Source organism: Microcaecilia unicolor, chromosome 6 (assembly GCF_901765095.1).
Source record: "Microcaecilia unicolor chromosome 6, aMicUni1.1, whole genome shotgun sequence".
NCBI lineage: Eukaryota > Metazoa > Chordata > Amphibia > Gymnophiona > Siphonopidae > Microcaecilia > Microcaecilia unicolor.
Window position 1 is genome coordinate 165,172,094 of NC_044036.1, and position 27,787 is coordinate 165,199,880.

The 27,787-nt window shown below is 41.8% G+C and overlaps 1 protein-coding gene across 2 annotated transcripts in view; it reads right to left on the reverse strand.

Annotated features, from left to right (window-relative positions):
* The window catches only part of HDAC11 (histone deacetylase 11), a 56,661-nt gene that overhangs the window by 17,053 nt on the left and 11,821 nt on the right, over positions 1–27,787 (reverse strand). For both annotated transcript variants that reach the window (XM_030207766.1, XM_030207767.1), the window contains exons 4-6: positions 24,727–24,843; positions 7,639–7,681; positions 4,858–4,934 (exon numbers count right to left, since the gene is read on the reverse strand). In XM_030207766.1, the coding sequence (XP_030063626.1) occupies positions 4,858–4,934; positions 7,639–7,681; positions 24,727–24,843 (237 nt within the window). The remainder of the gene's footprint in view (positions 1–4,857; positions 4,935–7,638; positions 7,682–24,726; positions 24,844–27,787) is intronic.

Below are 27,787 nucleotides of genomic sequence, written 5' to 3' on the forward strand. Positions count from 1 at the left end.
AGTGGGTTTCAGGTGGGTTTTGAAGGGCTCCCATTTATCACCACAAGTGTAACAGGTAGGGGGGGATGGGCCTGGGTCCACCAGGCTGAATTGCACTGCACCCACTAAAACTGCCCCACGGACCTGCATACTGCTGTCAGGGAGCTGGGTATGACATTTGAGGCTGGCATACAGGGGGTTGGTGACCACTGGGGGAGTAAGGGGAGGTCATCCCCGATTCCCTCCGGTGGTCATCTAGTCAGTTTGGGCACCTTTTTGAAGCTTGGTCATGAAAAAAAATGGACCAAGTAAAGTCGGCCAAGTGTTTGTCAGGGACACCCTTCTTTTTTCCATTATCGGCCGAGGACGCCTATCTGTTAAGCACGCCCCAGTCCCGCCTTCGCTATGCCTCTGACACGTCCCCGGGAACTTTTGTCATCCCCGCGATGGAAAGCAGTTGAGGGTGCCCAAAATCAGCTTTCGATTATGCCGATTTGGGCGACCCTGAGAGAAGAACGCCCATCTCCCGATTTGTGTCGGAAGATGGGCGCCCTTCTCTTTCGAAAATAAGCCTGTTAGTGACAATCACTTTCCTTGATGCGTGTTGTATCCCTAGATCTTTCTTCAGTTTTTGAGCTTGTGGATCATCACCTTTTCCTTGGCCCATTCCTTGGGAAGCCAAGTCTTGAATTGGTTCAGTTCTTTTCTTCATGGGTGCTATTTTCAGATATCTGTTGGTTTCTCCATTACCTCCTCTCTTTCCTTATTGTGTACCTTGGGGGTTGGTCCTTCCTCTTTTGTCCTCTTGGCTCAATGGATTCATGATCTGGTGGCTTCTATTATGCGGACAATGTTTTGTTGGTTACATATGTTGATCCACTGTCCTATGATCTTACCTTAAAGTGTCTTGATGCAGATACCTCTTGCCTCACTGATCATCATTTAAGACTTGATCCTGCAAGTTACAGGAAGGATTTCTCACCATAGCACCTTGTTCATGCTTCTCAGCTCTCTTATTACGTTAAATGATACTATTAAAAACTTGGTCATTATTGATTTTCAATTGCCTTTTGAACTGCAGGTTCTAGCTACAGTCAAATCTGTGTTTTATTCTTTGCAGTGAACTTATTCAGTGAAATGTAGTTTGATCTTCTAGTATTACATTCTTTGATTCATGCATCAGTTACCTTCCACTGGATTACTACAGTGCTGTTAGGGACCCAGACCACAATAATCTTCAGAAAGTGCAGAACAGAATTCAAGTTACTCCTCAACTGCCAATGATTTGATCACATCATATATTTTCTAATGGAAAGCCTCTGGCTTTTAATTTCTTTTCAGATACTGATACATAAGGCCTTTTATAATGGTCTGCCACTGTGTTATCACCCTTCTGATTCCTTATATGTCATCCTTTATTTGCGTTCCCAACTGAAGAACCTACTTGTCCTTCCTTCTATCCCTCAATCGTAATTAATGTCCACTAAATTTTAAGCATTCTTCTTTCTTGCACCCCTTCCTGGCTCCCTTCAGAAGCATTCTTCATACAAGATCTACAAAACAGATTTGAAGACATCGTTTTTTTTCTCTCTGGTTTTTGACACCGATGGTCTTCTGGGGGACCTGATTCAGGAACATCAGGTGGACTAGGTGTTGCTTTCTACTCTTTTGTTGAGACCTGTGGTTTTGATTTGGCTGTCCTGATTTTAATGGAGTTCTCTACTTCATTTGCCCTTAATCTAAGGGCCCTGTTTACTAAAGTGTCTTAATGTTTTTAGCATGCCAACCATGTATGCGCCTATAGGAATATTGTAGGTAACACACGTTAAAAATGTTAACGCGCCTATAACGCTGCTTAGTAAACAGGGCCCTGAGTTTAATGTAAACCTGCTTTATTGCAGTTGCTCGAAAAATGGTACAGCAAATCCAATTAAACACAGCATATGAATTAGCACATAGTATTATATTCCAACTTGTTTTTTTCAAGCTGGATGCAAGAAAACTGGATATAGCGGCAAAAGAGAAAAACACCAGAATGGCACGAATCATAGAGGTTTCAGTCCCAAGTGATTATTCTGCAAATTGCATGGAGAGGGAGAAGATCCTCAAGTATCATAAAATACAGTGTGAGACCAAGAAAATGTGGCAGAAAGATACAAAAAAATTTCCCATTATTTTGGGTGGTGCCACAGGCCTGATCCATATGAATTTCCAAATGCACCTGGATAAGTTGCACATACGTGTTACATCTTATGAACTCCAGAAGAAGCTCTTTTTGGCACAAAGCAAATTTTAAGGTGAGCGTTAGCTGTAAATTTGGCTTAAGACCAAGGTTCATTCCTATCACGGTATGTGCAAAATTAACCCTTTTGGAGAAATTGCCCCCCCCTCCCCCCATTGGCAAGCAACTATTTCTGTGCTGACACTAATGGCATAATTTGTTAGGGCATGAGAAACGTCAGGTTATGAATATGGACTGCACACTCAGTGAGAGGAGAATTCTATAAATGGTGCTCAAAATTCAGCACAGAAAACAATCAGTGAACGCTCTTTATAGAATTGCACTTCGCACTGATTCCCATGCTTCACTTTTGGCACCAGATTTATGCCTGCTGAAACTTGGTGTAAATAATGGCACCCAAGTTAGGCGCATTGAGGCAGTATTCTGTAACAACATGCACAACTTTTCAGAATGCCCTTGACATGCCCATGCCCCTCCCATGGCCACGCCCCTTTCCTGTTACCTCCTATTAGAGTTAGGTGTCATGCCTTGCAGAATAGCATGCAGCCACATGCAAATTTTACTGGGTGCCAATTATCAATAATTGGTTGTTGGCACCCAATTACTGATATTAATTGGCTTGTTAGCCAATCTGCATGTGTATTTTGGGAGCATGCCCAAATCTAGTCACCATATATAGAATCTGAAGGTAAGTGTATCTGCACTGTGAATACACTACATGCACAATAAAGTACTGTATGTAAACATGTTGAGTGCCATCAACAGTTAGCACATACGGTTTGCACGCATCCAATCTGTGCACAATTGATAAAGCCAATTAGCACTGATAATTGGGCACTAGTAATCAATTAATGGTGCTAATTGGCATTTATTTAAATTTGCACGCACATATTTAGGTGCCGGGATCCGCGCGTAAATATTATGAGTTGCTCTGAATAGGGGGCACAGCCAGGGGAGGAGCATGAAACACATCAAGATCAACACGAACATACCTAAATCTCCACCACCCAAGCTGCAAAGGACTCAAATACAAATCAAACTGTGCATCCAGCTTCTCCTATATAAGCACACAACTATGGAACGCAATACCAAAAGCCGTGAAAACAACATACGACCACCTGAACTTCCGGAAATTACTAAAAACTAACTTGTTCAAAAAGGCATACCCTAACGATCCAACTTAAATGGCTTAACCCAGCAACACAACAAAACCAAAGCTCATACTGGACATAACTTAACTCTTCCTTCTTACGATTCCCCAATGTGTCTGTCACACATGAACTTTACTTTACCACAACCTCACTTTGTATTTGTTAAAACCGGTATTGGCGATCGCCTCTACGGTACTATGTAAGCCACACTGAGCCTGCAAATAGGTGGGGAAATGTGGGATACAAATGTAACAAATAATAATCTGGAGCATTCTTAGAATCTGCACACAGTTTTTCTGAATATAGGTGCGAGAATTTACTTTTTACATAAAATGTTTTGTACTTTTTTGAGATCTTGCCAGGATGTTGGGCTTGATGGACCTTTGGTCTGTTCCAGTATGGCAATACTTATGTACTTATGAACATCTAAACATGCAGCAAGTGCAAAATTTTACCACACTTTGTTCAAATTTCCAGAAGTTTAAAACTTCTATTAATTAATGTGGAATGTTTTTGCATAATTATTTTAGGGGTTCTTACCATGGGGTGCGCTCAGGTGTCCCGCAGTAATTTTTCTATGTGCATGCGCTACCCACGTGCTAAAAAATAAAATTCATTTTTTAGCGCTGGGGGAGATCTAGGGGCAGAGACTGAGCGTGTTCTGCACTAGTCGATACATTGCCATGTACTAATCGATTAGTACGTGGTTAGTGCGCGAGTCCTTACTGCCTAAAAAATAGGTGGCATTACGGGCTCATACGCTAATGGCCAAATGCTAATGAGAAAATTAGCACGTGGCCATTAATACTGAAAATAGAAAAATTGGCCGTTTTACCCCTGTGGAAAAAATGGCTTTAGCGCATGGGAATAACCCACATTAAGAATGCGCTAGGGCCACTTTTTAACGCAGTTTGATTAAAGGGCCTCTATATAATTAATGGAAACATTCGGCTTAGTGGAAATGACATCTGGCTAATTCTCTCTTTGTAGAGAACCAAAGGAGGCCAAACACCCAAAAAATACTTTGCAGTAGTTGAGAAAAGTTTGTATTATTTTAGATACACCTATGTTTATTTATACCTGGAAAACGTTTTGTGCCAGTGCAATCTCAAATAAAATTTACTTGGATACATTTTTTACATAAGTATTGCCATACTGAGACAGACCAAGGGTCCATCAAGCCCAGCATCCTGTTTCCAACAGTGGCTACTCCAGGTCACAAGCACCTGGCAAGATCCCAAAACAGTTCAATACACTTTATGCTGCTTATTCTAGAAATAAGCAGTGGAGTTTCCCCAAGTGCATTTTAATAATGGTCTATGGACTTTTCCTTTCGGAAGTCATCCAAACCTTTTTTAGACCCCGCTAAGATAACCACTTTTATTACTTTCTCTGGCAAAGAATTCCAGAGTTTAATTACACGTTCAAATAATAGTGAGGCTGATAGTGTTTTTGTCTGCCTGTCATATTCTTAAGTTATATTACCTTAATTGTCAATGTAATATCAGCATAAGCACAAAATCCTCCACCTTTATCACTTGAACAATGATGAAAGCCACCACCTGAAAGAAAGTGTGAACTTTAGCCAGATATTCTGCTAAGTAGGTAAGACAATACAGAGTGTAGAGTATTAGAATTCAGTTTCTCTCTTTCTTTAAGTGAAAAAATGTAATTCACATTTACCCCTCTAAGCTTATATGTGAAGCACTGATGTTATTTCCCAGTGATGGAGTATATATTCAGCACTGGAAATGTCAGTGAACCAATACTACAAGAGTGATAAGTACATTAGTTTCTCAACATTTATTGGTTTTACAAACCTATTTCAAATTATGTACTGTAGTGTAGGCACAAATGTTATACATATGTAAAAAAAATATATATAAGTTTTATCCTTAACTCCTTTCTGAAGTACATAGGAATGATGGGTTATTTTGCATCTTTACTTTAAGAATATTAGAATTCATGAGGTCTGGTGACTCACTGAATCACAAGGTGCTTTTCAATTGTAAACTACTGATCTAAAAGACAAAGGTATACTCAGGACTTCCCAAACTGTGGGTCGCAACCCCAAACGGGTTCATGCACGGCTGCAATCATGGGTCACGGCCTGAAAAAGTTTGGTAAGTTCCGATATACATGTACTTTGAGGCTTTATAGTGATTTTTTATCATTAGCCACCTTTAAAGGGTCTTTTTACAAAGGTGCGCTAACAGATTCGGCACATGCTAATAATTAGCACATGTTAAATATTAAGAAGCCCCTAGGTATAAAGTGGCTTCTTAGCTTTTAGCACACACTAATAATTAGCTCATGCTAAATCCGTTAGCACACCTTAGTAAAAAGACCCCTAAGTCTTCAAGAGGTATTTTTTCTCATTTGTTTACGCAAAGAATATCACGTACATCAGAACAGATTACGATAATAATAAATTCTGCATGGATACACACTTTTCCAAACTGAACTTTCTGTGGTTATGTTAAAGCTACATTTCACCATCAAAAAGTGTAGCTGACAAATATCTAAATAGGAAACAGAATTTATCTATCTAAATTTGATGTGCTGCTGTTCACGCAAAACCACAAGACAGTTTTGGGGCAATTCTGTAAACTGGCAATTCAGTCTAGGCACCCCAACACCATCCCCCTAATTTTACAAAGGGTGCTTTAATTGCGCATGCACTGAATTAGCCAATTAGCGCCAACAATTAGCTTTTTAACAGGCTATTATTGGTGCTAATTGGAATCAAAATGTATGTGAGTAAATTTAGAAGTGTGAATCCCGAAAAATGAGGCACAGAAATGGGAGGGTCATGGGCGGTTCGGAGAGTATCTTGGGTGTGGTTTTTGGTTATATGCACAATTATAGAATAAGGGGATTCCATGTCTAAATACAGGCACAGGTATTTGCACCATATTTTCATTGGTGCAAATGGACACACCTAAATTTAAGCGGGACTTAAGCCTATTCTATAAACCACGCCTAACTTTAGGCACAGCTTATAGAATTGTGCTCAGTGCTTTTTTTCAGCGCTATTTGTAGAATTTAGCCCTATGTGTTTAGTGCTAATTCTGTAAAGGCATCTTGGCGACAAGTTTCCATTATAAAATACTAAATTGGCACACCTAGATGCACCAAGTGATGTGTGTACTTTGCAGTATTCTACAAATTACATACGTAACTTGGAAACATGCATTTGGCCCACCCATACTCCACTCACGTATACATCCCCTTGAAGTTAAGTACTATGGTACGTAGGCGATACCTTAGAAAATAGCGCCTACTGCACATAGGCACCTTAATGGTGCTTTTGACATGTTTAAGTGGTGTATACCTTTAGGTACCAGCATATAGATTTGCCCATTTATGATATGGAAAAAAAACCCACCACAATACACCTGGTAATCCTTTCAATATCTATTCCTCTTCCCTCCCAACCCTAGGAATCCTCAGTTATGAACTAATGTTGGTTCCTACAATACCCAAAAACACATCTACTTGTCCCTGGCAGCCCTACTCTTTGTTCAAATGAAACTTTATAAAGTATCAACAAAATAACTGCTCAAAATACCAAGCTTTGGGACCCTTTTACTAAGCCATGTAGGCGCCTACTCGTGCCCAATGCACGCCAATTCAGAACTACCGCCCGGAATTTCATTTTTGAAGCGCGTCTGGTATGCGCGCTGGAAAATATATTTTATTTTCTGGTGCGCGGTGATAACCGGGTGGTAATCAGCATTGTACGTGTGCTAACGATTACTGTCCAGTTAATGCGTGAGACCTTACCGCTAAGTGAATGGCTGGCAGTAAGGTCTGAGGCCCAAAATGGACACTCGCCAATTCTCATTTTCCTGCACATCCATTTTCAGCCAAAAAAAAGCCTTTTTTGCCGGCGTGCTGAAAAATGGACCTGCGCACGTCCAATACATGCAGCTATAACAACGCACGCCATTTTTCGGCGCACCTTAGTAAAAGGACCCCTTTAAGCTTTTTCCAAATTGACAAGTAATACGTGCTAGTTGAACTTCTTTTGGAGTAGAACATGGTATGGACAAAAGCACTGGACGCATTATAATGGCAGAACAAATACTTTTCTGGCGTTCCTGGTCTTCCTGTGTTTTATTATGAAAGATTTTATATCAAAATTCACTAATAAAGATGTAGAACAGTACATTGATTACTCTGCAAAGAAGCTAAATCCCATGTGAATAATTCAAAAACTGTAGTCTTATAAACCAAATGGCAAGAACTTTTTAAAGTACTTACCCACGTTGATTGCCCATCCTCTATCCATGGCAAGTTTTCCAGCCTTATTAAAAAAATAAAATAATAATAAAGTAATAATAAATATATAATTGATGTCATGTGAATGAACAGTTGTATTTAATAATTTAGAGTATATGACAGAATGCAAATGCACAAAACACATTTAGTTGGACTTAAAGTCATTTCTAGCAGGTATGAAGCAACAACTTATAAATACTTGCCACTCAGTGTTCTCTGTCCAGGCCTCGAACTGTGTAATAAGTTGCCAGAGCATCTAAGAATGCAGATATCCTTAGAGAACTTTAAGGCTGTCCTAAAGATGTTTCTCTTTATAGATTCCTTTCACTAATTTTTCCCATCCTGCAAGTTTCAGATGTAAATTCCTGGCCACAAATCCTTATGTCATCCCTATCCAACTATCTTATCTTTGATATTGTGGTTCTCCTTTTCCCTTCTTCTGTCTTTTTTTGTTAATACTTTCATGCTATTCTTCTTTTTGTCTGTAAGCCACTCAGGTGGTCCATCTGAAGGACAGGATAGTAAATCACAAATAAACTTGAAACTTGTTTACCATGCAATGACAAGTAAGGGGTTATTTTATAACAGGGTGCCCTAGAACGTTTCCCAAAATACTTGTGCTTTATGCCTATGTAAGACAAATATGCATTTATATGCCTTCTATAATGGGCACCCAGTACTATCTCCAAATGTTCTCATGCTAAAACACACCTGATCTGAGGAAAATGCAAATAAGCACATGTCCTACACATATGTAGTCACATAATTAGGGGCCCTTTTATTAAGCTGTGTAGGCGCATATGCGCATCAATTTTGAACTACCACCCAGCTACTGCAAGGCACAGGAGGTCATTTCAAATTTTACACACGTCCCCTAGTTGCACCAGAAAATTTCCAGCACGTAGCGCTAACCGAGTGGTAATCGGCATTGTACACGCGTAGACTATTACTGCCTGGTTAACACATGAGACTTTACCGCTAGGTCAATGGGTGGCGGTAAGGTCTCAAGCCCAAAATGGGCACGTGCCAATTTTTATTTTGCCGCACATCCATTTTTGCCCTCCCCCCCCCCCCCCCAAAAGGCCTTTTTTGCAGGCACACTGAAAAATAGACCTGCGTACGTCCAATACACGCGTCTACACCAGCGCTTGCCATTTTTCGGTGCACCTTAGTAAAAGGACCCAATAAATTATGCACATACATTATAACTCCGTCCTCAAGAATGCCTACACATATATCACCTGCTTTTCTGTGCACATATTTTTGTTTACATATTTATATTGCTGGTGCAATTTTATAAAAGATATTTTCTGCATGTAAAACTTGCTTTAGATGCAGAAAATGCTTTATATTACCCCCATACACACTTCGTGGGAACAGCAAATTCTGAAGCAGAAATACATATAAAATGTTAGCAACTAGTTTTATATTCTTGGGAAGGTTTTACCACTTTACTTAATTCCAATGGGCCTTTAATTATTAAGAGCCAGATCTACATTTCAGGCAAACAAATAAACAACAACAACAACAAAAAAACCCTAGGAATGTATTAAACACCGTTCAGCACCAGGCTCTGGACAGCTCCTGTAACAAGACATAAATCCCCGGATCCTATATAGTGCGACTTAAATAGAGCAAATCTGGTCGCATTCTGGATTTGCACTTGCAACTATTAGTTAACAAACCAATCAATGCTAATAATGTCCACTTAACAAGCAATTATTGACACTAATTAGAATCAATTAGAATTTACAAACACAAGTGTCTAAGTGTATTTTGTAATGTAATGCTCCTAAATTCTAAGTTGAAAAGGGGCCATGAGCATTTCTAAAATCTATGCGCATTGGTATAGAATATGCCCGATTTACACATAATTTAAGCATCAGCAATTACACCAAGTTTTACTTGGCATAACTGGCCGCGACTAAATTTAGTCATGCAGATATATGCTGGTCATATTCTATAAACTATGTGGAACTTTAGGTGTATTCTATAAACTTTAGGCATATTTTATAGCATATGCCTAGGCGTATTTTTTTTCCACACGGAATTTTCAGGCGCCATATATAGAATGTAGCCCAAAATACTATCATTTAGGGGGATATGTTATTAACGTGGACTACTGTTAAGTCGGGTTATTTTACTACAAGTCATGTTATGTTAGAATAGGATCTCATTGGATAAAATGAGTGCCTGTGCTAAAATAACCCAACTTTACAGTAGTCCGTGTTGATAACTTTCCCCTTGATTTTGGTGTGGCCATCCAAGCTGTTTGAAATAAATTAAGGGGAAAAAAGGCATATCACTTTGACTTTATTTTTAATTGGCACTCTGTCCATCAGATGGACCACCTGAGTGGCTTACAGACAAAAAGAAGAATAGCATGAAAGTATTCACAAAAAAAGACAGAAGAAGGGAAAATGGGAGAACCACAATATCACAGATAAGATAGTTGGATGGGGATGACATAAGGATTTGTGGCCAGGAATTTATATCTGAAACTTGCAGGAAGAAGAGATGGGAAAAATTAGAGAAAGGAATCTATAAAGAGAAACATCTTTCTATAAAGCTAAAACAAAGGCAACTATGTTAGTCTGCATCTTTTCACGGATATGTTTCAGTAATCAAGATAATATGAAAGCTACACATTTGAATACCAAAAAAACCCACAACGGGGGGGTTAATATTCAGTCAGTGGCGGTGAGTGCTTTGTTCACCACCGACGGAGCTAATCCTAGGTATTCAAAGCTGGGCCTTGTCTGAACTTCAGTTTTAAAAATCCAGTTATTTTTCAGTTGGCCAACACATAGCCACTTAAGCTGATATTCAGCACTTAAGTGGCCATAGGCTAGTGCATAAAGGAGTCCTTTTATTAAGGTGCACTGAAAAATGGTCTGCAGTAGTATAGGCGCAGGTTTTGGGTGTGCGCAGATCCATTTTTCAGCACGCCTGCAAAAAATGCCTTTTTTAATATTTTTGCCAAAAATGTACGTGTGGCAAAATAAAAATTGCTGTGCGTCCATTTTGGGTCTGAGATCTTACCGCCAGCCATTGACTCAGCAGTACAGTCTCTCATGTTAACCATGCTGTAATCGCCTACTCGTGTCAAGCTAGAGTTACTGGCGCGTGCAGCGGCCAAGCGTAAAAATTAAATTACCGCACAGGCCACATGGTAGCCGGGCGGTAACTCTGAATTGGCACATGTTGGGCATTCGTAGGCACCTACGCGTCTTAGTAAAATGGCTCCAAAGATAGGACACACTTTTAAGTGGTCCTATTTATGCACTAAACCTGAAGGCTCAAGGGGGGATTATATATATGGCGCCAACAAAATCCATGTGGAATAAAATTTCACCTAAGACTATTCTGTAAGCGGCGCCTAGATTTAGGCACAGTATGCAGAATACATGTAGTTGATATCCCAGCACCTAAAACTACGCACATCTGTTTACACAAGCAAAAACATGGTGTAAATCCCAGCACATAGATTTAGGTGCAGAGTGCCACATTCTATAACTACATGTGTAAATTTCAGAACACCCACAAAACGCCCATTTCCACACACATAACCACACCCCTTTCTGCCTGTGTGCGTTAGAAGTTAGGCGCAGTGCATTACAGAATACGATAGCAAGTTGTGTGCGTAAATTCTAATTATTGCCAATTAATGCTCATTATTGCTTGTGAAGAGTTGTTATCAATGCTGATTAGCTTGCTAAGCCAATTAAGTTACATGCATTGTTATAGAACACGCTTGGATTTTGGTGCGGATCTCTAGGTGCTCTATATGAGCTAATGCTGCCATTAGTGAGTGGTCATTTTTTAAAATAACCACTTGAGCACTTACCGGCAACCATTTTATAGGTGGTTGGGCTCGCGTGGTATCCATGAACTAACCAGTTAGCATGCGGTAATGTAGCTGTGTTATCTGGTTAATGCACGAATTCCATTCTCCATCCCTCACATGCACACTCAAAAAAAAAATTAGTGTGCGGTTTGTGCGCACAGATTTCAGGATTCTGTAGGGCATCCCACAGCACTCCATGTTATGCTACATTAGGGACGTGTTAGGGCCTGACACAGCTTATTAAAATGGCCTCAGTGAAACTAATTAATAAACAAAAAGTTGTGCTAAATAGCTATTTTGATTAAACACCAGGCAAAATCTCCATGAAGCGTCTATTACAACCACAATGTCATAGGGCTTCCAAGAAGGCTGGTGTGATCTGCATGAAGGACAATGGTATGGGGAATTTGAAGCTTCCTACCAAAGCACCGTTAACCTTGGTGGATATCAGGATATTAACATGGTAAAAGGATAGGTGGGGCTTGGGCCTTGGCTTTGTGGAGAAGAAAGTTGAAGATGGCAAACTGAAGAGTAGCAAATCTCCTGGACCGGATGGTATTCATCCTAGAGTACTGATAGAACTGAAAAACGAGCTTGCGGAGCTACTGCTAGTGATATGCAACTTATCCTTAAAATCGAGCGTGGTACCGGAAGATTGGAAGGTGGCCAATGTAACGCCCATTTTTAAAAAAGGCTCCAGGGGAGATCCGGGAAATTATAGACCGGTGAGTCCGACGTCGGTGCCGGGGAAAATGGTAGAGGCTATTATTAAAAACAAAATTACAGAGCACATCCGAGGACATGGATTACTGAGACCGAGTCAGCATGGCTTTTGTGTGGGGAAATCTTGCCTGACCAATTTACTTCAATTCTTTGAAGGAGTGAACAAATATGTGGACAAAGGGGAGTCGGTTGATATTGTGTATCTGGATTTTCAAAAGGCGTTTGACAAGGTACCTCATGAAAGGCTACAGAGGAAATTGGAGGGTCATGGGATAGGAGGAAATGTCCTATTGTGGATTAAAAACTGGTTGAAGGATAGGAAACAGAGAGTGGGGTTAAATGGGCAGTATTCACAATGGAGAAGGGTAGTTAGTGGGGTTCCTCAGGGGTCCGTGCTAGGACCGCTGCTTTTTAATATATTTATAAATGATTTAGAGATGGGAGTAACTAGCGAGGTAATTAAATTTGCTGATGACACAAAGTTATTCAAAGTCGTTAAATCGCGACAGGATTGTGAAAAATTACAAGAGGACCTTACGAGACTGGGAGACTGGGCGGCTAAATGGCAGATGATGTTTAATGTGAGCAAGTGCAAGGTGATGCATGTGGGAAAAAAGAACCCGAATTATAGCTACGTCATGCAAGGTTCCACGTTAGGAGTTACGGACCAAGAAAGGGATCTGGGTGTCGTTGTCGATAACACACTGAAACCTTCTGCTCAGTGTGCTGCTGCGGCTAAGAAAGCGAATAGAATGTTGGGTATTATTAGGAAAGGTATGGAAAACAGGCTTGAGGATGTTATAATGCCGTTGTATCGCTCCATGGTGCGACCGCACCTTGAGTATTGTGTTCAATTCTGGTCGCCGCATCTCAAGAAAGATATAGTAGAATTGGAAAAGGTACAGCGAAGGGCGACTAAAATGATAGCGGGGATGGGACGACTTCCCTATGAAGAAAGACTAAGGAGGCTAGGGCTATACAGCTTGGAGAAGAGACGGCTGAGGGGAAACATGATAGAGGTATATAAAATAATGAGTGGAGTGGAACAGGTGGATGTGAAGCGTCTGTTCACGCTTTCCAAAAATACTAGGACTAGGGGGCATGCGATGAAACTACAGTATAGTAAATTTAAAACAAATCGGAGAAAATTTTTCTTCACCCAACGTGTAATTAAACTCTGGAATTCGTTGCCGGAGAAAGTGGTGAAGGCGGTTAGCTTAGCAGAGTTTAAAAAGGGGTTGGACGGATTCCTAAAGGACAAGTCCATAAACCGCTACTAAACGGACTTGGAAAAATCCAAAATTCCAGGAATAACATGTATAGAATGTTTGTACGTTTGGGAAGCTTGCCAGGTGCCCTTGGCCTGGATTGGCCGCTGTCGTGGACAGGATGCTGGGCTCGATGGACCCTTGGTCTTTTCCCAGTATGGCATTACTTATGTACTTATGGCCTGAAATGACTTACTACCAAAAGCGACTGAGGCTATCACTCTGGCAGACTGAACGTTGGAGAGGGAAATTATAGACCAGTGAGCCTGATGTTGGTACCAGGCAAAACGGTAGAGACTATTATAAAGAACAATATTACAAAGCATATATATAAGCATGGATTAATGAGATAAAGCCAATATGGATTTACTCAAGGGAACTGTTGCCTCACCAATCTACTACATTTCTTAGAAGGAGTGAATAAACCTGTGGATAAAGGTGAGCCAGTCAATATTGTGTATCTGGATTTTAAAAAGGCAATTAACAAAGTCAGAAAGTCATTGGGTAGGAGGTAACGTCCTATAGTGGATTCAAAACAGGTTAAAGATAGAATACAGGGAGTAGAGTTAAATTGGTCAGTATTCTCAATGTAGAAGGGTAGATAGTGGGGTTGCCCAGGGGTTTGTGCTGGGACTGCTGCATTTTAACACATTTATAAATTATCTAGAGATGGGAATTAACTAGTGAGGTAATTAAATTTGCTGATGATACAAAGTTATTCAAATTTGTTAAATCGCAAGAGGATTGACTGGACATCCAAATGGCAGATGACATTTAATGGTGGTCTAGTACTGTAGTCAATGAAGGACTGATTCCCAGTTTCTCCTGTCCATGCTATCAAAATGGCTGCTCTGACCTTCTTCCAGAATGGCATTGGTGACTCGTAGAGGTAGTCTCATGGTTCTACTGCTAAAGGTCAAACTGCAGTAGTACTGTGAGACTACCGCTAAGGGTTGCCAGAGCCATTTTGGACAAGGGCGCCAGCAAAGCCAGGAGCAACTGGGGATCGCTCCCGTCCACACCACTAGACACCAGAGATTTCATCAAAGGTAGGTCTGGGGAGTGGGAGCTTTGGGAAGAATTACTACCCTGGAGTACTTTTGGAGAAGACAGTTGTAATTGGCAAATTTGACCACTGGGGGGGAGGAGGATTTCCAGTTGCGGGTGGTGGCCGGGAGAAGCAGCACAATGAGGTGGGAGTATGGGTTGGAAGAAAGTCAAAGAAGGGCTTTCAGCCGGGAGGGATGGGCACAAGACACTCTGCTCACTGCTTAAGATTTTGTGTGCTGGCCCCTTTAACATGTGGCCTGGAAGCATCCTGGGCAGAGAAATAACCTCAATTTTTAGCTAGCTTTATTTTACCATCTATACCACAGATCAAGCTGTGGTATAGTATTTACATAGTAATAAGCTGATTTACATGCATTTGCAGGTTTGGCATCTCATTACTATGTAATTTTGAGTGATCAAATTATTGCTATATTAGGGCATCAGCATTAGAGTTCCATAACACGCATTAAGGGGCAAATAACACAGGTAGGTGCCCTAAGGCAGCTTGGTAACTTCCCCCTCAATATATTCATGACAAGGAGAATAACCTTTATAAACTTAGGTCTGAATTTCAGTTAAGTCATGATAAGATTCAACAGCAAAGCAAAGCAAATGTATGTCCAGTACTGTGCTCTTATGATGCCTACCACCCTTTCTTGCTAATTAGCTTGTTTACTTTAATTTATGATGAGACAAAATCTTGAGATAGCTTTTGCTTTCCATTGGATTCCAGCAAGAATGTATCAATTACCAACTGCTATAAAAGCAAGGCTCTTTTTTTTTTTAATGAAACAAAATCTTTTTACAGGTAGCCTTGTAAACTATAGCAATTACTAGGATTTCATGATGCTACTTCTAAATAATAAGCTATAAACATTTGAGTTTTAACAGCAATAAAATCAGACAGACCTAAATAAAACAGGGAACTACTAAGAAGACAATTTTTTTAAAAGCGATTTCTGCCGGTAAATGAATTTTCCACATAGGAGGGAAAACCCATTGAAAATCTTCCCTCTCCTTCCATATGCAGGGAGAAGCACGTTCTTCTCAATTGGGGAAAAAAGGATGGTGACTCGGCTGTGGTTAGAATGGGGATGGCAATGTGAGGGGCCATTTTACTAAGCAACGTAGGCACCTACGCGTGCCCAACGTGCACCAATTCGTAACTGCTGCCCGGCTACCGTGTGGCCTGGGCGGTAATTTTATTTTTTACGCGAGCTGGAAAATTTCCGGCGTGCGGTGCTAAACTGGCAGTAATCAGCATTGTACGCGAGCTGACAATTACTGCCCAGTTAACGCGCGAGACCTTACTGCTTAGTTAATGGGTGGCAGTAAGGTCTGTGGCCCAACATGGACGAGTGCCAATTTTGCCGCATGTCCATTTTCGGCCAAAAACAAAAAAAAAAATGAACCTGCGCTGATCTACACTGGCGCAGGCATCTTTTCGGCACACCTTAGTAAAAGGACTCCTAAGTGCTGGGATTTTGTTTGGAATTTGCATGAGGGAGAAGTTTTGACCACGCTGGGTGATAAGAGTCATGTCTTGGGCCATTATTTCCCCACAAGGCAGTCTGAGCGTGTTAGATGTAATCAAACAGGATACCGAGTTTTAAGATAAACAGATAGTGGATTCCATATATTTGCATGTAGTGGTAGTTGTGGTAAGTTCGCTATCTTTCTTGCCAATTCTGCATAATTATACAACTGATGAAAAGTTACTTCTGCCAGCTAAACATTGGACTAGGATCAGGAGGCTGGTCAAAGCAAAAGACTATAAAATGCAATAATTAATTTCAAAAGACACCATAGAGGAGCCATAGCCTAATTGAATCATATTAGGGAAAAAAATAGTTCTGACCATCATAATTTATCATGGTTCTCTAATGACAGCTACTAATGTAAGTCACAAATTTACATTTGGCACATATTTTATCAAGTGCACAAATAAATATTCCTCCCCTCCCCAATATTCAACCTGCAGCATTAGTGAAGTTAAAGGTGCTGACTGCCAAAGGCTGAATCTGGCATGGATATGCAATTATATAATCCGTACACCAGAAAAGGAAGCTGACCTCTAGATGCTTAGGCAGGTTGGATGCACAAACGGGCAGCGGCCAGGCACAGCTAGGAAGGGGGGCACGGAGTGGGGGAGGAGATATAGGGGAGATTTGGAAGGGCGCGCAGGTAGAGGGTGAGTAGGTCAGATCAGGGATAAGCAAAGGGATATGGTAGAGGGTAGGGCAGAGATAGGGGAGGCAGAGACTAAAAGGGGAGGTCCTTGAGGTGGGAAGAAGTGGCCGCTGGAGAGTATGAGGGAGCCACGGAGTGGGGGAGGAGATGTAGGGGGGATTTGGAAGGGCGCGCAGGTAGAGGATGAGTAGGTCAGATCAGGGATAAGCAAGGGGATATGGTGGAGGATAGGGCAGAGATAGGGGAGGCAGAGACTAAAAGGGGAGGTCCTTGGGGTGGGAAGAAGTGGCCGCTGGACATAGTATGAGGGAAGCACGGAGTGGGGGAGGGGATGTAGGGGAGATTTGGAAGGGCATGCAGGTAGAGGGTGAGTAGGTCAGATCAGGGATAAGCACGGGGAGGTGGTAGAGGGTAGAGCAGAGATAGAGGAGGGAGGGACTAAAAGCATAGAAATATAGGGCCCTGTTTACTAAGCCATGCTGTAGGCAAGCAAACTTTTTAGCGCGTGCCAAACATTAGCGAGCGCTAACGTTAGAGACACCCCTAGGAATATTATGGGTGTTTCTATCGTTAGCACACGCTAATTTTTAGCACACGTTAAAAAGTTAGCGTGCCTACAGCGTGGCTTAGTAAACAGGGCCCAAAATGTCCAGTTCTTGGAATTTTTCAGCATTTTCTTTGATGAGCAGGATAGGATGTCAAGGGAGGCTTGAAAAGACACGGTAGGGGATCCTACGGCCATCTTTGTGGATGCATCGAGAACTGAAGTGTTTTTTGACTCGTCTGGGACAGGAATTTTTTAAGTAAAATTTTTGTTTTGGGTTAACATAAGAGATGAAATTTTCACTATCATTTTTTTTATAGCACGCATAGTTAATTTGGTTCTGATATACCCTGAGGCAGCTTAAAAGCGAAACGATGGCCACTGTCGGTGGGACTTTTTATTCACATACAGCTAAGTCTCATTAGCTTTTTTGCTTACTTAAATATTTGCATTGCACAGAGCACTGGACGTATGATAAGAAGGAAGGGCCTTTATGCCGATGAGGTGTTTACATTGAAATTCCCTATGCTTGGTTAAACAGTAGGATGTAGTTCTGAGGCTTTTTCCTTCCTCTTTGAGACAGTAATTTGTAAGGCATAACGTTTACTTGTCATATCTATATCTATGAGGAGAGTGATTTTTTTTTTATCAGTTCTTGGGACTGCAGATCTAGTCATTCTGATCTGTAAGAGGCATCAAATAGGTCCAGGGAAAACAAGGAAATCATTTTTTAAAATCCATTTCAATATTGATGGCCTAAAAGTCCTTTGGAAGAAAAAGCTGACACAACTGTTTGTTCCTTTACTTGTTACCAATGACCGAGAAAGGAGTGAGGTAAGAAACACTAATAGCCAAGTGGTTATTGCTTCAAAAGACTGCTGAATAATATAAAAGCATAGAGACAATATTAATATGATACCAGCATCTCATTTTTACCACTTAAGACATAATTAAGGGGTCCTTTTACTAAGCTGTGGTAAGTACTGGCAAGTGCTTACCTCAGTTTGAAAGGGCTTACCGTGTGCTACCCACATGCTAATAAAGCTTGTATTTTTGCGCAGAGAGGGTATGTTTGTGGGGTGGAGAGTGGATGTTCCAGCGCTACTCAACGTGCCTACATTACCACGCTCTGATTAGCACAGGATTACCAAGGGAGCCCTTCGGGCTCATTTTTGAACGAGAAGGACGTCCATCTTTCGACATAAATCGGAAGATGGACGTCCAAATCGGTATAATTGAATCCCGATTTAGGACGTCTCCAACTGCAGTCCGTTGCAAGGACATCCAAAGTTCAAGGGAGCGTGTTGGAGGCGTAGCGAAGGCGGGACTCGGGCTTACCTAACACTTGGATGTCTTTGACCCATAATCGAAAAAAACAAGGACGTCCCTGATCAACACTTGGACGTTTTCACCTGGACATGTTTTTATTACGACTAAGGCACAAAAAGGTGCCTGAAATGACCAGACGACCACCGGAGAGAATCGGGGATGACCTCCCCTTTCTCCCCCAGTGGTCACTAACCCCCTCTCACCCTCAAAAAACATCTTTAAAAATAATTCGTGCTAGCATCTATGCCAGCCTCAGATGTCATACTCAGGTCCATGACAGCGCATGCAGGTCCCTGGAGCAGTTTTAGTGGGTGCAGTGCACTTCAGACAGGCGAACCCAGGCCCATAACCCCACCTACCTGTTACATTTGTGGAGGAAACAGTGAGCTCTCCAAAACCCACTGTATCCACATCTAGGTGCCCCCCTTCACCCTTAAGGGCTATGGTAGTGGTGTACAGTTGTGGGTAGTGGGTTTTTTTTTTTTTTTTGGGGGGGGGGGTTGGGCGGCTCAGCACACAAGGTAAGGGAGCATTTTATGAAGTCCACTGTTGTGCCCCCTAAGGCGCCCGGTTGGTGTCCTGGCATGTCAGGGGGACCAGTGCACTAGGAATGCTGGCTTCTCCCATGCCCAAATGGTTTGCATTTGGATGTTTTTGACATGGACGTCTTTGGTTTCGAAAATCACCGAAAATCAGAAAAGTCCATGTCTAGGGACGTCCAAATCTAGGGACGTCCAAATTTAAGGATTTGGATGTCTCTGACGGTATTTTTGAAACGAAAGATGGACGTCCATCTTGTTTCAAAAATACTGGTTTCCCCACCCCTGGATTTTGCCGTTTTGCAAGGAAGTCCAAATCACAACTTGGACGTTTCTTTCGAAAATGCCCCTCCTTACCACCTACATAATAGGTGAAGTAAGTGCTCCCGTGGCCATGCGCTAAGGGCCATTAATTGAAAAAAAATAGCCACTTTCTGGCTATGATAAAAATGGCCTTAGTGCATGGTAGCAACCCAAATAAGGGCGGGCTAAGGCCACTTTTTTACCCCAGCTTAGTAAAAGTACCTCTAAATATCCTTCTTTGTACTTCTTTTGTTTTCAGAGTTCAGGTAGTCATTACTTGCTTCAATGAGTTTTCAAAGTCTTCACTTTGTTGCCATTAAGAGATTCCTAATCATTACATGCTAATGTGTTTTTCATTCAAGTTGATAAATGCACATTACAAAGAACAAACAGTCCTGCTCACCAAGAGGGTATCTCAAGCTGTGCCAGACCAGAAAATCTTTACTAACACTGCCCAAAACCTAATGCTGGCAATTAACTACTTTTTATGTTCAAAGAATTTTGATTTCTGAGCAGCACAAAACCCAACTAGAACCCACATTCCAAGCACTTAAGATAAGTAAGGGTGTAATTTCATAAACTTTCTCCTGCGGGTAAACGTTATTTCACCTGCAGAAAAAGACTTTTATAAAATTACCTCAGGGATAGCACATGTAGGAAGTGCCAACTTTTTAGTGTAAATTCTTTTTATTGAAGAAATTCAACAAAATTCCAATGGATTACCAACATTTTGCACTACACATTTTCAGAATTACAAAATAACTTCCCCCTCCCTCAACCCTCCAATTACAGGGAAGGCACTCATGCCAACTTTTATATGACCTCAGTGTAGGCATGTTTGGGGGAAGAGTTTGAGAGGAGATTGTAAAATACGCAGATGCATTCTGTCTATGCCAAAAGTACACATACAAAATTTACACTAGCCCATGAGCAGGTGTAAATTTAAATATGTGCTTATTACTGTGACTGTTGCAGATTTTGTTAGGCTATTTTTCAGGATATCACAAATGAATATGCATGAATATCTGCATGAATGCCATACCCATTGTATGCAAATCTACCTCATGCATATATTTTTGTTACATTTGTACCCCGCGCTTTCCCACTCATGGCAGGCTCAATGTGGCTTACATATACAGGTACTTATTTGTACCTGCGGCAATGGAGGGTTAAGTGACTTGCCCAGAGTCACAAGGAGCTGCCTGTGCCTGAAGTGGGAATCGAACTCAGTTCCCCAGTTCCCCAGAACCAGAGTCCACCACCGTAACCACTAGGCCACTCCTCCACTCTCTTTATTTATTAGGGGTTTCCTGAAAGCCTGAGCTGGTTGTGGCCCTTGAGGGCAGTGTGCCCCAACTAAAAGATGGGATGCTTTCAAACATATTTCTATTTACTACTACTACTACTAATTTCTGTAGCGCTACTAGACATATGCAGCACTGTACATATTATATGCAGGTACTTTCTCTGTCTCTAGAGGGCTCACAATCTGTTTTTTGTACCTGGGGCAATGGAGGGTTAAGGTCCCAAGGAGCTGCAGTGGGAATCAAACCCAGGTTACCAGAATCAAAGCCCGTGCACTAACCATTAGGCCACTCCTCCACTATTTGTAGCCGGTGATCACTTGCTCTCCTGTTTACTAAGTCGCCCTAGCAGCTGCAATGCGCTAATGCCGACATATGCCTCGTAGTGTCCTAATTCTGTTCTACATCTTTTATTAGTGGTGGTGGTGGGGGGGGGGGGGGGGGGGGGTTCTGTGGACAGTTACCTGTTTACAGAACTAGGAGATGTATAGATTTTACTGGAGTTCTGTCTCATTCTGTATATTTCTAGGTTAGTAAAAAACAACAAGGCAAGCGATCTGCAAGATCCAACATGGAGAATAAACGAGCAGATCAAAGTGACATCCAAAAGATTTTATTAGAGATATCGTATATAAGAAAGTTGCCCGACACAGGCCGTGTTTCGCCCACAAAGGGCTGCGTCAGGGGCTAAAATGTATCCTCCCTAAAGGAACAATTGCAATACTCATACAAGGACAAGAAAGAGTAAAAGAAGAAAAAACCAGCACAGACGGCAAGTCCTATTATGTGCCCAAATCTTTTACTCTTTCTTGTCCTTATATGAGTATTGCAATTGTTCCTTTAGGGAGGATACATTTTAGTTGTTCCTTTAGGGAGGATACATTTTAGCTGTTCTTTTTGGGAGGATACATTTTAGCCCCTGACGCAGCTCTCTGTGGGAGAAACACGGCCTGTGTCGGGCAACTTTCTTATATATGATCTCTCTAATAAAATCCTTTGGATGTCACTTTGACCTGCTCGTTTATTCTCCATATTTCTGGGTTAGTGACAGAATCCAAACCTCACTCCTATATATGGAGACTGATTGAATGATGCTATTATTTAGCTTAATGATAGTTTTGCTACAGTGCTATATTTGTCTCAAGTAAAAGTTTGCAGGGGTTTTGAATCTATCAGGCTAACGAGTGAAAAAATTAAGACTATGAAGCCAATGATATTTTAAAGCCTGAGAATTCAGTTTCTTTTTATACTGGTGTTTAATTATATCCAGAGATTGTTCCAAGATTTGTAGTGGTAACATCTCTAGCTTGGACTAATTTATTCTACAAATAACTCATTTATTTATTAAATTTATTGTGGACAGAGAACTCTTTTTAAACATGGAAACTGATGCAGAGAAAAAAGGATGATTGGCTCAGGCAGTTACAATAGAACATTATCCTCAAACAATGCCAATTTGTGCTCAAAATCCCCTGAACAAACCTCTTAATCTGTGGTTGTTTCCACAATGCAAAAAGGAAAAGTAGGCATCTTGTTAGGTCTCTCTAGACAGATGTGGAGGCTCATTTTCAAAGCACAAAGGCTTACAAAGTTATGCAGGTTACAAACAGGCTCATTTTCGAAAGAGATGGATGTCCAAAAAGTGACATAAATCGGCACTTAGACGTCCTTCTCACAGAGACGCCCAAATCGGTATAATCAAAACCGCATTTTGGACGTCTTTGTCAGAAGTCCGTCACAAGGACGTCCAAATCTCAAGGGGGCGTATCGGAGGCGTGTTCAAGGTGGGACTTGGACGTCTTTGAGCCATAATGGAACAAAGCAAAGACGTCCAGGACTAAAACTTGGACGTTTTCAGCTAGACCTGTTTTTATTACAAATAAGGCACAAAAAGGTGCCCGGAATGACCAGATGACCATTGGAACAAATTGCAGATGACCACCCCTTACTCCCCCAGTGGTCACTAACCCCCCTCCCAACCCCCAAAATTGTGATGAACAACATTACTTGCCAGCCTCAGATGTCATACTCAGGTCCATTACAGTGCATGCAGGTCCCTGGAGTAGTTTAGTAGCAGTGCACTTCAGACAAGTGGACCCAGGCCCATACCCCCCCACACACACTTGTTACACTTGTGGAGGAAACAGTGAGCCCTCCAAAACCCACCAGAAACCCTCTGTACCCACAAATAGGTGCCCCCTTCACCTGTAAGGGCTATGGTAGTGGTGTACAGTTGTGGGTAGTGGGTTTTCGTGGGCTCAGCACACAAGGTAAGGGAGCTATGTTCCTGGGAGCATTTTATGAAGTCCACTGCAGTGCCCCCTAGGGTGCCCGGTTGGTGTCCTGGCATGTCAGGGGGACCAGTCTACTACAAATGCTGGCTCCTCCCACACCCAAATGGCTTGACTTTGGACGTTTTAGACTTGGACATATTTGTGTTCGAAAATGGCCGAAAATCAAAGACGTCCAAAATCCTAGGATGACCATGGTATTGTCGAACACAAAAGATGGACGTCCATCTTTTTCAAAAATGACCTTCCCCCCACCTCTGAATTTGGACGTTTTACAAAGACGTCCAAATTCTAACCTAGACGTTTCTTTTGAAAATGCCCCTCTATGTAACTTTGTAAGTCTATGTGCTTTGAAAATGAGCGCCCGTGTTTTCATGCACACACATTTATATTTACCATTACTATAATACTGCTTGCTCCAAATACAAAATTAAGACTACAACCAAAAGCCTGACCAGAAAATGGACTCCTGTTCTCCAACATGGGGGGAATTCAATAAATGGCACCCAAAGTTAGGTATCGGAATGATCCGTGCTAAGCCTTTTCAGAATAGCAGCTTAGCGTGCATTTCATGCCCAACTTTGGGCGCACTGTAAATGATCATGCACAGCTAATGCCAATTACACGCACAAATGTGGGTATATACCATAACATCATGCTTGTGTTCTTGGACCCTCACTGAACCTGCCCATGCCCCTCCCATGGCCAGGCCCCTTTGCGGTTGCACACTATGAAATTCAGGCAGACATGTTACAGAATGGGGCAGATCCACTTGCAATTCCTAATTACTTCCCTGGCGAATGAATTTTGGCACACCTGTAACACTTAAAATAAACCATTGCAATAATCAAAACAAGGTACTATAAGACTTTGAACTACTGTCTGAAAATTGCATGGTTTCAACAGGCGCATAAAGGTTTTTTTTTACTAAGTGGCGGTAAGCCCGCTCGCTAAACCGGAACTATCGCTGGGCTACTGCAGAAGCACAGCAATAGATCCCACCCCCCAGTGCTCGTCATTTCCGGCGCTACAAAAATATTTTTTTTATTTTTGTAGCGCAGGTGTTTACTCTGTGGTAATCGGGCAGGGTATGGCCTGTAGCGCAGGAGCCTTTACTGCCACCTCAATATGTGTCGGTAAGTGCTCCCACACGAAATGGCCACACAGCAAGTGCGTCACTTACCGCACTGTCACTTCTTAAAAAAAAAATACGACAGCCTTTTACTGCGGTAAAGGGGGGGGGCTCAGCACACATCAAAAACACGTGCTGACGCCAACGCAGGCCCCCTTTTACCACAGCTTAGTAAAAAGGGCTCAAAGTTAGGAGAGAAAAAGGCTGTCTATCTGCCAAGCTAACCGGGCACCAGTCTGAGTATCAGCCAGTGCCCAGTTAATGTCCGGATGACCACAATTACCAGGATATTCAATGTCAGATTGAATATCCGAGCTTAATTATGCGTGTAGATATCAGCAGCATAAAAACCGCCGACTGCTGTGAGCTAAATACTGGACCCCCACATGCTCCTTGCGAATCATGGCTCGTGGCAGTTCCAAGCAGGAGCTGGTTCCAATAGAACTAGAAGCCCAAAGGTGTAGGAGGCATGCCAAATCCCAAATTTAAAAATCTATTTTATGGTGTGCAAAGAAAAGACTGGCAGGAATAGAAAAGTTAATTTTCTCACCATGATCGTTCCTCCTGTCTGAGTTCTCAAAGGCTTCAGCACTTTTCTTTGAACCAAGAAATTAGGCAGAAAGAGAACTGGTGGAATTTCTGTGATTGTAGCCACTACAAACGACCACTATGGGAAAAAGAAACAATATTGCTCTTGAATTAACTTTTCTCCATTATATTAAAGCAGTTTTTGATACAGTGGGAACTAAAGCCATTCTGCACCGAGTAAGTATTTAAAATACACTGATGAAGGTTCACATGGGAAGGACAACTACCAAATGATTTTACCCAAGCTACCAAAGTAAAACTAGTAGCAAAAAAAAAAAAAAAAATCGCACCTCTCCAAATTTCTATTTGAAATTTCATTTTGCTTCATGATTCCACTTACTCTGAAATGGGAGCAAACTTCACTAATATAAGTGCCCCCCAAGGCTTGCTGCCCCTCACCTCTACATTCCCAAAGGAAAACTGGGAAAATTAATTTGTAGGTCCATGGGCTTGAAAGAGGGCCTTTAAAACTACCACCAATGTATACAGTTCTCTTTCAGAAGCAAAGACTGATGTGTCCCTGTCCATATACTGGATTTGATTTCTAGGAACAGTATAATAGATTGGCCAGGAATAGATCACAGTGTTCTTAACCCTGTCCTCAGGATACACTGAGCCAGTCTGATTATCAAGATATCCACAATGAATATGCATGAGATAAATTTACATGCGTTGCAACCATTATATGCAAATCTATCTCATGCATATTCATTCTGAGTATCCTGAAAACATGAGTGGCTGGGTGTGTCCTGAGGACTAGGTTGAGAACCCCTGCACTGGTTGGATGAGGAATCTGCCTAGGGAGGCACAATCTGCACATATTCAAGCTTGCCACATCCTACCCACTCCAAAACAGGAAGCTTGGAGGGAGTGGGGCAGATTGTAAACTGGTTTCTATGTAATAAATTCTGTCTAATTCCTTATTTTTGCCAAACAGATTCCAGCTTTCATCTCCAATGCAGGACGTCAGACTCACAGATACAGAAGCCTGCCCTTGCAGATCAGCAACGTGGCCGCACCAGAAAAGAGGACTTCGGCTGGCGGGGGTTGGGGACCCCTGCCAGCAAAGGTACCCAATGGCGGGGGAGGGTTGGCGTCAGCGGGAAGAGGGGGTTGAAAGGGTTGGCGCTGGGGGGGGGGGGGGGCAGCGGCACTGGGGGGGGGGGGGCTAAAATGTGCCCCCTCACCTCGGGCTCTGGACCCCCCTCCCGCCAAAGTCTGGCTACGCCCCTGCAATCAACCAGTGGTGATGGCAGTGTACCTAATACAAATTAACAAAAGAAAATGTGCAATAGGGCCCTTCTAAAATCAGTCCAAGAATAAAAGGGTCCAGTCCAGCACTGAATTTCCAAACTGGTAGCTGAAACTTATTTGTCCACTGTTGGAAGAAGGCTACTGGGCTGGAAAGACCATTGGTCTGACCTAGTATGGCTATTCTTATGTCCTTATATCATAGCACAAACTGCTTTCAACATGTCAAAACGTGCTACAGAATGGTGCTATCTGGTCCGCGTCACTTTCCTCGGGTCAGATTCAGCTCTCAATGTTGCCACTCACATTAAAGGTAATAACTGTGGTATAGCGTGGATAAAGGTTGGTGATTCAGGTTTGTAAGAGTTCTGTGTAGAGCTTATTGGACAGGCGAAGAAGACTTCCACGGTTAAGTTTAGGGGTGTGAATGTGTGCACTGCATTGGAAAAGAGGAGGCATGGCCTAATGGTTAGTGCAATGGGCTTTGTTGCCAAGATCAACCTGGAAATCTGGGTTCGAATCCCACTGCAGTTCCTTGTGATCTTGGGCAAGCCACTTAACCCTCCATTACCCCAGGTACCAAAACTTAGATTGTGAGCCCTCTAGCGGCATAGAAAGTACCTGCATATAATGTGTACAGTGCTGCGTAGGTCTAGTAGCGCTATAGAAATGATTATTATTATTAGTAGTAATAGAAAAGATCTGGGAACATGTGTTAGGGAGAGAAGGTAAGAAAGTCTTTTAGACTACAGTTTGTAGGCCTACCTTGTCTGCTTCTGTCACGTTATCTTTATTTTATGTAGCACATAGAGAACTACGGACCCCATATAAGGTTTCTAGGGTGTCAGATAATGGATCCAGTTTGTGTTGGTTATGTAGGTCGAGTTTGGGTACCGTTCATCATATGTTGTTTTGCATGCACAAATTTAAAGTAATTCTGGGGTTCGGTTTGGAAAAGGGTTCTGGAAGTTTTCAATATTCAAGTTTGCTTACTTATAAAATTGCTGTACTAAGGTCAAGGGCTTTGTCTCATTTGTTAAGAAAAGATGAGGCCAGGCTGTTTGATGTGCTCATGGGTCTTGCCATTCAGCACATTTTGTCTGAATGGAAAGAGAGTTCTGCATTGTCTCCGAACACTTGGTGGTCTGGGGTTTGCCTTGTGTGAAAATGCAAAACTGTTGCTGCCCTTAAAAGCATTGTTTACAGCAGTTTAAAAAAAGTTTGGGCTCTATTGGATGTTTTTTGTTGATTTATCAATGTGCAATTGTTTTCCTTTTTATTATGGTTATCTCATTTTGTTGACGTTATATCCTGTATTGTGGGTATGGAGGGGGTGGGGTGTTTTCTGTTTTGGTTAAATGATAATAAAGAGGTCAGCTGTGAAAGCTATAAGGCTGTTTATAGCTATTCAGCACAAGGATTTAGATTCTTTAATTTGTAATTTTTCAATTTGTATTGATTCAAAGCATGTTATCTTTTTTTTTTTTTTTTTTTGGGGGGGGGGGGGGGGGGGTCATTAGCACTATGGCTCCTTGTGATTCTGGGCAATGGAGGGTTAAGTGATTTGCCCAGATTCATAAGGGGTTATAGTGCTAACAATAAATAAACAAACATGCTTTCAATCACACAATTAAAGTTTTAATCTAAACGCTGCCCTAGTTTGAACTAAAAAAAATAAAAATAAAAAAGGTAACAACTGCAAAGTCCGGTCTAATGACTCGAGGAAAGTGCTGCACTCTGCATGCGGAAGACCTGAGTTTAATTCTATGACA